Here is a 14,060-nt window from a genome sequence, read left to right on the forward strand (position 1 = left end):
GAGGGATTCTTTCCAATTCTCCCTGGAATACTGCAGAGCACAGATCTGGCAGTGCAGGCCAGTCAGGGAAGCTACAGCTTTCAGCTGTCAGCACTGTGTATATAGAAGTTATAGCTGTATGATCTGCATGTAACATCCCATAATCTCTCCGTGTAGGTAAATTCTATAAAGCCTCTCCTCCACAGGCCTCCACTCTTCCTTTCTCAAGTCACTACAAGGCAGACAGCAAGAACCACATGCAGGCAAAGCCAGCACAAGGTCCAGCCTGGCTGCAGTGAGAGCTGAACCCAATTTTTTGCACAGCAAACAGGAGCCATAAGCTGCCAGCAAAGCTGGAGGTAGGAGTCGAGTTCAACAACAAAGCTGTTTGCAGTACCAGAAGAATGATCTAGTGACTTTCCTGTGAGTCCTTTCAATGTCCTACATACAAGAACCAACTCTTACAGATTAGAACAATGTAACTATTTCATTCAAATGTTTTTATGCTTAATTTGTGATTAAATTTGTATGCATCTCCACTGCTACAACTAAAATTAAAACAATGCAAAATCCAAACAATACTGCACATCTAAAGGTCAGTGTCCTTAGCAGCCAATCAAGAAAGCATGGAAATATAAAAACGTCTGCCAAATAGCTGAATGAAAACTTTATATTTGTTTGAGTGAAATCAAAACTCAATTTGGAACAAAATGTAAATGTTCGGCTTTGTGTACAAAAGTTGGAGCCCTCACATCTCACAAGAGACCTAAGCCATATGTACTTAATCATTTATGGATCTTGACTAAGCTTATAAGCATATATCTGAAGAAACATTTCAAGACTGGCTATATGATATTTTAAGACACACAAAGCATAGAGCAAGCAACACAGGACCAGTTATCGGGTGAACATGCAAGGACCAGAACAATGGATAAAAGCCTTCCTATACGTAAGACCCCTAAAGTGCTTTTTGGCATCAAATAACAGACTGAGTCCTGAGTTCTGATCCAGAGATCTATTGATTATATTGCTAAGTATTACAACCCACCTAAATCACACACAGTCATTCTGTAGAGGCTGACTTCTCAACCATAAAGTTGCAGCTTCAATTTTAAAAATTAAAAAACTCATCGAGGTATCTCAGCCTCTTTTTTAGAAAAGATAACCCAAAGGAATTTTTATTCTAAATCTGAAAGACATCAAAGGTGACAACATATACTGAAATTATTTTAAAGTCAGTAAAACATCATTCTGTGACTAAACATATTGTTCTTCAGTCTGAAGCCATTTTTCATAACTTTTCAGGGGGGGAAAATGTGTGCAAGAGTCCTTATTGCAGGCCTTCAAGTTTAGCTATCCTTCAGTTTGCTGCTATAACATTGTACATGCATGCATTCATGTTACAGGGCTGCAGAAATTACATGTCTATGTCAACAGATGTGTTTCTTGGAAGAAAGCAACAGAAATCAAGTTTATTCAAATGTTTGCCAGCTACCATATGCTGCAATACTACTTTAAATGCAACATAAGGCTTTGGGAACATACTTTTACTGCTATCTACACTTTGTTATTTACTTTCCATTTAGACTAAATACCAGAGACGGGGCACACTAAGGGGCGCAGTGTCCTCTTTGTAAAAACATTTTACCCGTTGTAGTATTTAGAAAGAAAAAAAAATATACAGAGTGCTGCATTACTCTTGACCACTTTCAGCGGCTGCACTTTCATAGGGAGGCTCCAGGAAAGATATTTTTACATATGGCATTAATTCTGGGAACTTTTAATAATGGCCAAATATAATTAAAAATTATGCAAAAATTCCTGCCATGAAGAGAGCAGTACAGTAACGACTCTGTTTGAAGAAAAAGCAATCGTTTGCTCATATTCTGAGTCCATAAAAAAACAAAACATACATGGTACGTTTTTAATATTTGAACTACATCAGGCCCAATTCTGCTCCTATGCGAAGGGAGTGGCAAAACTCCAGAATGCAGCAGGATTGAGCCCCTGATGTTGTCACAAGCATTCAAATAAACAAACAGGTCTGTAACACATTCTAAGCTTCCACTGTGTTCCTTTAAATGAATCCAGACAGAAAAAGAAAAGCACATTTCATTGCATTTCGGCAATACAAGGATAACAACAATGTACAACCTTCTATTATATAGAATTCACCCTCTTCAAGTATGATCACCCAAATGTCTAAAGAGAAACAGTTTAAAAGAGTCATGAAAACCTTTGTGCACAAATTTGTAGACAGCTCTACCAAATCTGGTTTTTTATCTTCCTGAGCTCCTAACATGAATTTTTCTCTGGACTTTCATAAAGTGCAAGATACAGGGATGTTTTCACATGACCCAAACGTGGGCATCTCCCACAGCCAGCTAAATCCCCTAGGCTCTTTTACAGACAATAGAAAGAGCTGTCAATGTTCTGAATCATCCTCAGGGGAACATAAGCTAAGTCTCTGCTCTCAATCTCTTCAACAACTCTAAAAGAAACTGCAAAATTTGTAACTCACTCAAGTTATTCAGCATTAACAGCAAAATGGCATAAGGATGGCATCCAGTTTTTAACCAGTGGGAGAAATTTTGCTTTGTCCACATCTTCATTTTCTGCTATCTGTGATTTCATCAATAATATAACTGATAAACTAAAAGCTGAATGCATCTCTCAGATCTTAACTAACTCTGAAAGCTTGGGCCAAAATCCAGCAAGGCCCTTAAGCACTTGCATAATTGTAAGCATATTGACATCTTGGGTTTGAACTTAAAAGCATGTCAAAGCCCATCACTGGACCACTGCCAGAGAACTCAGCACCTTCCTAAAAGAAGTCCCTGAAGTTCAATTTTTAATTGGGGCAATATCTGTGAAATATTTCCCCTCCTGGGCTATGTATTTTAAATGTGTCTTAAATGGCTGTAGGAAGATTCCCAACTCCACTACACTTTTACTGTTGAGTTTATGTCAAGTCCACCTTTTTGAACACTATTCCACAGAAAAGCCAGGTCTGTTGTTTTATGACACAGCTGTATATACTTGACAGTATGTCCAGGCAGCTTCTCCTGCTCTGGAAAGGAGCCAAACACCACACACAACAGCTCAGGAGTTAATGATACATGTGCACCAGGATAAAGTTATCGATCCAGCTCTGGTGAAGCCTGTCTCATCAGTGACATGGGATACACTCCTAGGACATGAAGAGGAACTCCACTGATAAAAGTGAATCTCAGAATTCCTTATGCTCATGTTTATAGTGTTTTACACTAAGATTAAGACTTCTAAGACATACAAAAAAGTGATTTGTGTGCCAAAACGGTCCAAGGCCAGCTGCTACCCTCTCCAAGAATGACTGAATAAATACATAGAAATACTTATGCCACAAATTTGATAGTGTTTGATACACTTTGAAAGCAGTGGATCTTTAACAAGATAAAGCCCTTGACCTACTCAGAAGTCTTGCAGATCTTCATTAACAATCACATGGTCGACATTTACTGAGGTAATGTATGGAAAAACTACTTAAAACAGTAGACACTGTTTTAGAACAGAACTACACAATTTGTCTCTGTAGCTAAGAAATTGGATCTAATTTTGTTCCAACCACCTGCAACATTTTAAATGTTTTTCCTATCAGATTATTAGAAGAACCCCACATGTTTGGTTGCCTCAACATTTTATTCAAGTCAGTTCTGAGTTATGACATACGCAGCAAAGGCTGGAATATTCTTTGGTGTGTGACATATGTGCCACAAACACTCTTTGACTGTTACTGTTAGTTGATGCTTGTAGAGAAAAGCACTGGGTGATACACAGCAGTAAATTACTTCCATAACTGTTAGTTTGTGGGATGGCATAACCTAGAAGTCAAATCACAGCCAAACAGATGGAGAATGTGTATGCCACAAAACTGTATCACTTCACATTACATTTATATCCAGAAATGGTGTTTTCAAAACAATCTGCTTCTCTTGCTTCTGCCAGATATGGCATAGTTTAAGACACTATTTCTCTTGAGTATTTTCCTTACCCCCCCCCCACTCCATGCACAGAGATGCTTTATTTTTGTTGTTTTGTTTCCTCCCCTCTTTCCTTTCTTTCTAATAAACACAGTATTTTACTCTACAAGGCATGAATCTTGTCGATTTACTGGCTAACATCCATTCACATGTACATCAGAAGCCCACCGGGGAGTGTCAACTCCACAGAACTTTCCAAAGCTAGATTCAAAATGTGGACCTCTTACTTAGCTGACAGCTGTGTAAAATCATATGCAGCCAGACAACTCCCCAGTGACCACACAGGTGCATGTGCTGAACAAGGCAAGTTATTCTAAGACTAAGATTAGTTTATACTTGAAAAGTTATCTTCAGAAAAAGTTTTTCTCATGGCATAATGTGATTCTGAGACCAAAAACCACCACACCCTTTTTAGAGGAGGGGAACATATTAGCTCAGCTAGGTAGAGAGGCTGCAGGAAATCTGTGAAAGCAGCCAAATTTCAGAGGTTTTCTGGGAAGATATGACAATCATTTGGCCTCAACACAGCAAGCGAGCATTAACCAGGAATACTACAGCTCATTAATGTCTATTTTTTCTTTTATTGATAACTATAAAATCAAACACGTGTTTTAAGTAAAAAACTGCCTATAGACAAGGCATGTAAATTGCAGATTTCCACCTCAATTGTGCTCAACAGCATGCATGTAATTTCAGGACAGCTTGACTTGGCTCAATTGGCTCTGTGCCACCAGTTTCTCACTCCACCCACCACCAGGAAGGAGCCCTGAGGGACAGGACTGAAGCTGTTACCAGGATTCAGCCTAGAAACTTGCCCTAATGATGTGGAGTCAAACTGGTCTCAGATCAGGCAACACAGAAAAGTAGCACTGAACAATCTCCTTCTGAACTTATACTTTACACCTCCTCACCAGACTGAAGGCTCAAAAACTTCACCCATGAAGAACAAGCAGTAACTGCTTGTAATTTCAAGTCTTTGCAGTAATATTCCATGGATTCTCACCTATAAGCATTTATTCTCTTCAAACTTAGGAACTTTAACCTAACTGCCCATTCCTCTTACTCCTCTCCAGCAGTGACATCCCATGATTCAGAACTGAGCTACTTTTCAATCCTTGGAAAAATCTCACCATTGGTTTAAGCTACTTTTATAAAATCTGAGTGGACAACTGGCACAACTTCACACAGTGTCAACACAGCAATTTTATCTGTTGTGGGGAGTGTTGGAAATACCTGATTCATCAGTTTAAGCACAGGAAAAAAAAGTTTTGGTCCCCTCAGAGTTGTTGTTCTGTATCACCCACCTATGCTGCCACATAAAAAAGCCAACTGTTACTCTTCCAGGTGCAGCACTGACAGCAGAGATCATCTGACACATTCATTGACAGAAATTTCATGTGCTAAGCACATCCTCTACATGGAAGCCAAAATCAGATTATTAATGTCTATTCTGTCCCAGGTTCACAGAGATGTAACACAACCTATTATATGAATAGAATGTATGAATTTCCAACTACACAGACTTATTGCTCTGACAAATGAAAATATTTTATTTGCATTTTTATAAAACTCAACAGGATTATACCTAAACATTGTCCACTGTACTGCTCACAAACAAAATGCTAAATTGGTTTAATAACCAGTTTAAAAAATGTATGTGGAAAAAAAAAATCCACATACCATATAAGGCAGTTGGTAACACTGTGTTTTCATTTGAAGATTATCACTATGGATATGCAACTAAAAAGCTAAATTAAAAACAATAAATCTGTACAAAGTGGAAAAGAGAAGTGAATAAACTCTGCAAAAGAAAACATAACAAAAACAGAGGCAAAATGCTACTTAGCACGTATATCAAATTCAAAGACCTTTTCTGATGACTTAGAAACTGAAGTTTGAGCAAAAGCACACAAACACTTTCATTTGCCACCTCTTCCACTAGAGTGTTTTCATCACAAAAAAAGTAAACAGTTATGTCTGTGTTTCATCCTGGCCTCTATCCTTATGAAGTTCACATACTTCTAAAAATGCTTATAATTTATTTTCTGCCTTGTGACCAACAAAAACAAACACAACCAATTCAGCTATAGAACACAATAGGTAATGGCCCAACAGCCCTACTGCTAGAGGTGTTGGAACATAATTATTCCCACTGATTTAGGGCACGTACCTCTCTCACACTGGGGTCCAGTAAAGCCATACGTGCAAGCACATCGGTTTGGAGCTACGCATCTCCCTCCATTTAGACATCCATTTTCACAGACAGCTGTATCAAAGGGAAGGCAAGAGTAATCTTTACTGAGCTGTTTTCAGAAAGAAATGAAGGTATGTACTTGGCCAATTTAGGTAAACTGGTAAAAATGGTAAACATACCAAACTCCTTTCCTAGAATCTACTTTACGACCTTTTACTTCTTCCTGGCCTCATCAGTACCATAATCTCATCTTTTCAAGGGAGCATAACACAAATACAGGAACAACCAGGAATAACCAAATACAGGAACAGCTTTTCTGACCTCTCAGAGCTTTTCTCTTTGGGATAGCTGGACAATCCCATAACTTCAAAATAGTATCTCTTTCAAACTTGTAACAAACAAACACTGATAGATTGTAGAGAGAAGATGCAGATGAATATTTCATCTCTAAATCCTCAAATGTATTTGTTCCTTCTGTAATAATCCAGTATTAAAAGGCTGTTTGCTGGTGTTAAATAAATAATGCTATTAACTAGGATAGCAAAATTTAATCAGTATCTATTCCATGTTAATTCAAGACACTCTCCCTCTGTATCATGTTGTCACTAACTTCAGAAGTCAATTTTTTAACAATAAACTCCAAAAGCAATTCTTCTCAGAAATAATCAGAAAATACAACATGCACATGAAAAAGAAGATTTTAAATACAATTTGATGTTCATTGAGTAATGTTATTCTTTGTTCCGTTTCACATTCACTTCAGTAGAAAGAAGATTTCCATTTATCCTCTTTTATCCGCCTGATATTTCACAGTGAAGGCAGGAATACAATTCTTAATCCTTTCACCATGTGATCCTCCTCCAGATTATTAGGGTAAATTCCTGGTCCCACTGAAGTTCATGTAAAGTGTGCCATTGATTTTGACAGAGCACAAAAGGTTTTCATTAAATGAGCTGAACACATTTTCTGTGTCAGACCAGTATTTCACTAGATAGCAACGTGACAGCCTCGGTTAAAAGCAGTGTCTACATCCTTATTTGAGTTACTTCACAGCATTCCAGCCAAGAAGAACAAGAGAGCACCAGAGTCAGTTTGGGAGAGATTTCAAGCAGCAGATCCAGGAATGCTTTTGACTAAGGACTGACTGTATATCAATTCTCATAAGAAAACATCAAAATTTCTCAAGCATACTAGCTAATTCTGATGCAAACACTGAAATGAAAACGAGACTTTTTATTAAAAATCCTAATTTTGTCTAGAAAATGAAAACTGAATCCCATTTAAAATTTAGATATATGACCCACTGCTCTAGTGGGTGAGAAGTCCTGGAGGTTATAGGAATTATGGCAGTGTGAGAACTACAGGATCAAGTTATATCCAATTATTATGAAGTCACATGATGTTTATTTTCATAGTCTTGATCAGTAAGAATTCACTCAGCATTCATTACAAAGTCATGTATTTTTCTGTAAAATTTCACTGTATCTGATCAAAAATAAGCTCAACAGCAGCTGAAGTTTAGTGCTAAAGAGTGTCCAACCCACACGTCACAGAATCACTTAACAGCATCTACATTCCTAGGAGTGTACTTACGCTGTCCACAGTGAGTTCCCGTGTATCCCTTCTGACAGAGGCAATGGTCATCACTGCAGCTACCTCCGTTCATGCACCGGATGTTACAGTGTTGGACTTGAAAGGAAAAAAGATTTTCCTCAGTTAAATCAAACCAGTCAGAAACACTTTACTGTTTGCTAAAGGTAAACATTTACTTTTACGGTTTGTTTTTCGGGATTGATTCTGTGAACCAGAAAGTTTTAGAAGTCAACAATGCACATTTTAGGACAGATACAGAAAATGGCACTACAGAACACAATATAGATTTAGAGTTCCTAAGGAATATAGGACATGGTGCATGATGCACCCTCTCATTCAAATGAAGTCAAAGGCATTTCATATGAGCATAAATCCTCAACATTTCTTTCCTAGTTTGCAATTATGAGAAAAAGCCTTCAATAAGAGAAAAGTACTAAGCTTCTGGCAGACAGCACCGTTAGAAAGGGAGTCTTATCATCTGGGAAGTGGGGGAGGGAAGTATTGAAGGGAAGCATGTAAGGAAGCTCCTGAAGACAGCCCTGTTCTGCTAACACATGCAACACAACAAGCTGACCTGGCCAAGTAGGATTTCTCGCATAAAAAGGAGAAATAACAGAGTTATTTCTTTCTGTATGCCAACTGTGGGCTCACCCCACCAGTAGAGCTGCTGTGCTTGGGAGCTGCAGAGCTCACAGACAGCCCTTCCCCAGAGCAAACAACCTTCCCCTCCCTAGGGCAGAGGCAGGGGAGCAGCAGCACTCTCTCCTCAGCTGCAGCCCCACCACTTATAATGCTTTACAGGCAGCTTAAGCCCCATGCCAGTAAAACATAATGTCTCTGAGTAATTTTTCTAGTAATAAGGGCAAATATATCTCTTAACTAGATGTTGGGAGCAACTAAAAGTATGTCAGGCTCTTCATAAGGCATACAGAAGTGGGCAGGTCTCCCAACAAAGCGAAGTCCTTCCTGCTGTCCAACACAGCTGTGAACTGGGGCCTGCACTCCAGTAAGCAGCTGGGAAATGGTTTTCCTCTTAACAGGAACCACATGAAAGGCTCCTCCCCAGATAGGATTACAGTCTGATCAGCAGTTCAGTAGATTGTTGATGGAGCACTGGATACCTACACCATGCTGTCTGAAATGCTCAGGACTGAAAAATGGAAATTGCACATCCCGTCAGAGCCTACAGCTAACAGGTGCCATGCCAAACACCAAATTTTTCATCTCACACAAAACCCTTAGGCATCATTTGGCTTTTAACAGTTCAGAAGTATGTGAATATAATTTTTTTTTTCAAGTAGAAATAATAATTTTAACTGTACTGCTTTCTATAACAGTATGATTCCACAAAACAGAAGTAAAATATACAACTGGAGAAAGAATTTAAAGTAAGGTTACTAGTGTTTTAAATGCTAGCTTAATTCTTCAATTATAAAAGCAAAAACTGTGTGTTACATTTCTTATGTGTCTAATAGTTATTATACATCTTTGTTCTGCTTTGGATGTACTTCAGGATTTCAAGCAACAAAAATGTACCAACATTCCTCAATAAAAAGTAAAATTGTCTGCAAATACAGAGTGAATATCTGGTGAAGATTTTTGACAATGTCCTAAGTAGGTCAGAAAAAGGTGTATAGTTACTTTAAAATGTGTAGTTCAACTAGCTTTATACAATCTTAGAAAAACAGAGGGGATTACAAAAAGCATAGGAAATGATATCATCTGTCAAGCAGGGAAGGAACTTAAAAACCACAAACTGATTTCAATTAGAGCAAGCTATGCCAAGAGCTAATTTCCATTCCCACATGAAGACCAAAGCCATTTAAGTAGTTTGAACTACATTTGAGATTAAAAGGTTAACAGTAGCTTAAATTATGATTTTCATATTATCTGTTCATGTATAAATAAAGTATATTTCCTTGTTTTGGGGTACACAAACAAAGTTTCCATAACTTGTCTTACTGCTTCTTAAAATAACTTTTCCAAGGTAAAATACTTCTTCCTCCTTTTAAAATTAAAATCGTTATGGGAGACTGCTGAGACACCCAGTCATCCTTACTTAAACAAGCCATTTAAATCAGTGAGCTTTCTCGCCTGTTACCAGGCAAGAGGATCACTGACATACAGTCAGTAAACTAATTACTTGTTTTCTGCCCTCTTTTGTGGGAATGTTGGAAAGAGTACTTCCAAAATCATACAGACTACTCTGTAATATTATCCTTCCAAAAGTTTACAGAAAAACATTTAAAGGCTGTCTGGAGCTCAGATGAAGATGTTAAAAATGCATTTTTGAAAACTAGCATATTAATGCAGGTCCAGGTTCTCTTTTCTCAGCTATATCAACAATTCCATTAATGTCAGTGGAGATATTCCGGTAAGTGAAACAACCTGTTCCAAGATATCACACTGACAGAGACTCAAAGAAAAAGCACAGGAATTACTAAAAGGCTGGTAAATCAATGCACATAGCTTTGCCTTATCTTGGCATGCACAGGAAATGTTAACATTAATAAATGGTTGCTTTTAATCAATTATTGTTCTTTTTCACATCCAATTTGTAAACAGTCTGCACTGGAAATGTCTGAAGTCAAAACAGGAATAACTGCAGGAACACAACTTTATAAATCTGCAAAAGAGCCAGCAAGACCGTACATATCCACACAGGCTTTGCGTGTGGGCGAAAGTTGTGTTTTTTATCAAAGTGCTGCCCTCTTAAGCATAACAATTCCCAACTTTTAAATAAATACCCAGCAAAACTGAGTAAAGACTTCATCACACCCAGAGCACTACCACAAGCACAACCGCTCATGAAATGTGCAGGAGCTCACCAAGCAGACGAAAGGTAGCACACGTGCTGTCTACTCTGCGATCCCACACTAAGAAACGTGAGGTGGGAGGGTCTGCAGCCCTCAGGTGGGACACCCGCGGCGCCGCTGGCCCGGCACCCGAGCGGCAGCGCAGCCAGCGGGCACCGCGGGAGAGGCCGGCTCTCGCCTCTGTGCCACTGCCGAGGAAACGCTCCCAGCCCCGGCCGTGCATGACGCAGGGCTTTGCCTGCCAGGAGCTGTAAACAAGGAATGACGGCCGCATCGCATCCCAGATGCTCAGCGTGCTTTCTCTGTCAAGTGACTGACTCAGGAGAGAGATGGCAGCTAGCGCCAAGGCGGGACACGAGCCTGCTGCCCCACAGCCCAGCACAAGGCACAGACACAATCCACAGTACCCTCGAAAACTCTGGGAACATTCGAAATTCAAGACCTTACAACACCACCTCTGACAGTAGCAGAGTATAAGGCATGGGGCTGAGCTCCAGGTTTTACTGCCATTGAGCAGACACCTCCCACAGCACCCGAGGAGTGGGGTCCCAGGGCACGGAGCCAAGGCCCAGGCTCAGCCCCACACCACGGGCACTCTCTGAGGAAGACTCCGGGCAGGAAGTCTCTGAGGAGGAGCTCAGTCCTCGGCTGTGCCTCTGATGCTGCTGGCAGGGGAGCAGAGCAGGCCCTGCTCTGGACATGGACACTCCATGTCTCCACAGCCATCACCCCGAGCACCCACCACAGCTGCCTCTGTCACAGCTCTCTTCTTTCTGGGACAGCCCCATCAGCAAATGCCTTCCCTGTTTCAGCCAGCCAAAACCATTCTGACTACAGAAGCAAAACCAGGGCCTCAGCTCAGAGACAGACCTGACCCATAACCCTGAGGGCAGCCTGACACCCTCCTCCTCGTTTGCCCCCTGCTCCCACAGGGGCAGAGCAGCAGCTCTAACACGTGGCAGGATCACAGAGCATGAATGCAGCAATAAGAAGGGCCAGGCTGCAGCAGCGACGGACACGGACGCAGCAGCCACAGCCCGGGTGCTGTGGCAGCAGCAGGGAAGCAGCTGCCAGCGCAGAGCTGGCAGAGCACGGAGCACAGGACATCTCCCACAGCACAGAGTGTTGCACATCCACACACAGGTGCACCTGCAGTGTCAGAGCACCCACACATCACAGCCAGCAGCAGGGAGGCCTCCACACTTGGCACTCTTATCTCCAAGCCTGCTATAAGCACGCCCAAAAATTCTCTAATTACACAGAAATAACCACTATTCAGCCAGTAAGTTTACTGATGTCACTAAAATCCCTGCCGAGAAAACCACTGGTTGATCTTTTCAACCACAAATCAGATTCCTAAAGCTGACTCTTAACCAGAAAAGTCCCAGCAACTGACCTGCATGAGAATCAAACTTGGAAGCTTTGTTTTGCTCTCGAATCCACATGCTTTCCAGTCCACATTAAGTATTTTATTTTGACAGACAACCAGAGTATAAGAGTCACTGCCAATTCAGTTTCTGTCTATGGATCTACCTGCTAGAAAATCCATGCCCACTACTGATTGTTTAAGTACTAAAGACACACATAGCTTAAAATATCCAAAGGACATCTCATGTATCAGAAGCTATACACTTAATTCTGAGAAATCATGGCATTTTCACTCATATTTGCTATTTTTATTTTGTATGTGACAAACATGTACCATTTATATTTGATTTTTAATTATTTAATTAATTTTTTCTTATTTTAAAAACATAATTAAAATAAGGTTTAATGAATGCATATTCTGACAAAATATTAACTGTTACCAAAGGTCCTTGACAGTAACCATTTGATGTCAAACAGTACTTTTTATGTTTACTTTGTTTTCTAATTGCAGATCTAAGTCATTGTGTCCTGTTGTGTAAATACATATTCATGGGTTTTGTCTACAGTGCCAACAGCACAAATGATTTACATAAAGTATGTTCTGTAAGTACTAATGATGTGGTAAATCATAAAAATATTACACATGAGTGAGTGCACAGAAGCAGTGGAGTCTCTTTTCTCTACAACTTACCAGACATTTGTGCTTTTAGAATTGGTATGTTTTAATAAATAACGGGGATGAAACCACATACACAGAATGTATCTTACATTACTGCAGAAACTGAACAACTCCAATGAAGGCTAAAACTATGGAGATCAATGGTAGAATATTTCAGAAAAAGAACTACAAGAAGAATCAAAAACTTTAGCCTATTTTTCTTTTGAGTCTTGACTCATAAAAGACTCAAGTGGAGCCAAAGAAAAAAAATTAGGTAAGGCCCACTTGTTTCTGCCAAAGGTGCCAAAGCATGAAACAGATACAGAGATGTATGTCCCCTTCTGTGCCCCAAAGGGTACTTGGGAGAAGGTCATGCCTTCCTTCACTGGCTTACAGGACTAAGCATAAGCACCTGGTAAAACAGTAGCTGCAAAGCCAGGCAGGAGCACACCACCACACACATTTGTGCAGCACTTTGCACCCTTCCCTCCCTCCAGTACTCTATGGGAACTCCAGAGCTCCACATCTTCCTCATGCTGCCCTCTCCCTAACATACATCAGAGAAGCATGAGATGGGATGAACTACAAAGAACAATGTTTACCATTTTAGTACATGCCATTCCATAACATTCTGCAATTGTTAATGCTTTTCCACTGTTATTGCATAAAAAGGATGCTAAAACCACAAACTGAAATGGTCAGTTATGTGGGAAACTCTTATCAACCAGGAAAGCAAAAAAATGGCAAAGTAAAAAATAAGAAGCAAAGGAGACCACACACTGAGTCTCAAAAGATATTTAGTACTAGAAGGATAACCACTTTGCATAATATTAGAGAACTCTGCTGAGTGCATTCCCCACTGACTTCTGTTAATATGTTGTTCAGATAGTTACAGGCATTTGTGAGAACCAGTCTCCCCCAAAATTCTTTCCAGAAACTTCATGTCATAAAAAAATCTAGATCATGTACATTCTAAGAAACAGAACTATGTTCAAATGAGAATACAGAGTACTAAGCAGTTGGCATTTCAGATATGAATCCTACTCTATCTCAAACACTCAGCTCATGTTTAGCCATTGAGTTCTCTTTTCATTGAATGAATTCAATTTTACTCATTTTTCCCTGGCTCTGAGAAACCTTCCTTGAAATCTTGAAATACAAACATTTCTAGGAAAAGTCATCTGTCTGAAAAGTTTCATTTTCAAAGAATCTTTGTTTTTCTGATGAAAAGCTGTTCCACTTAAAAACTTGAGCAACTCTGTACCTCTAGTACCTACAGAAGTGTCACCTGAAGAAAGCAGTATTAGATTCAGAAGATATGTACTGAGCCTGGCAAGGAAATGCTCTAAAGCTTGGAGGCCTAGGTATTAGTATACAGCATACATAGTGTCTGGTTTATAATCTTTGAAATCTAAAGGAAATTCCAAAGCATG

General features: G+C 39.8%; 1 protein-coding gene across 1 annotated transcript in view; it reads right to left on the minus strand.

Annotated features, from left to right (window-relative positions):
- The window catches only part of FBN1 (fibrillin 1), a 145,836-nt gene that overhangs the window by 116,610 nt on the left and 15,166 nt on the right, over positions 1-14,060 (minus strand). The window contains exons 4-5 of the mRNA XM_053988142.1: positions 7,786-7,881; positions 6,169-6,264 (exon numbers count right to left, since the gene is read on the minus strand). Coding sequence (XP_053844117.1) covers positions 6,169-6,264; positions 7,786-7,881 — 192 coding nt within the window. The remainder of the gene's footprint in view (positions 1-6,168; positions 6,265-7,785; positions 7,882-14,060) is intronic.

This window comes from Vidua macroura, chromosome 12, assembly GCF_024509145.1.
Source record: "Vidua macroura isolate BioBank_ID:100142 chromosome 12, ASM2450914v1, whole genome shotgun sequence".
In the NCBI taxonomy this organism is placed as follows: domain Eukaryota; kingdom Metazoa; phylum Chordata; class Aves; order Passeriformes; family Viduidae; genus Vidua; species Vidua macroura.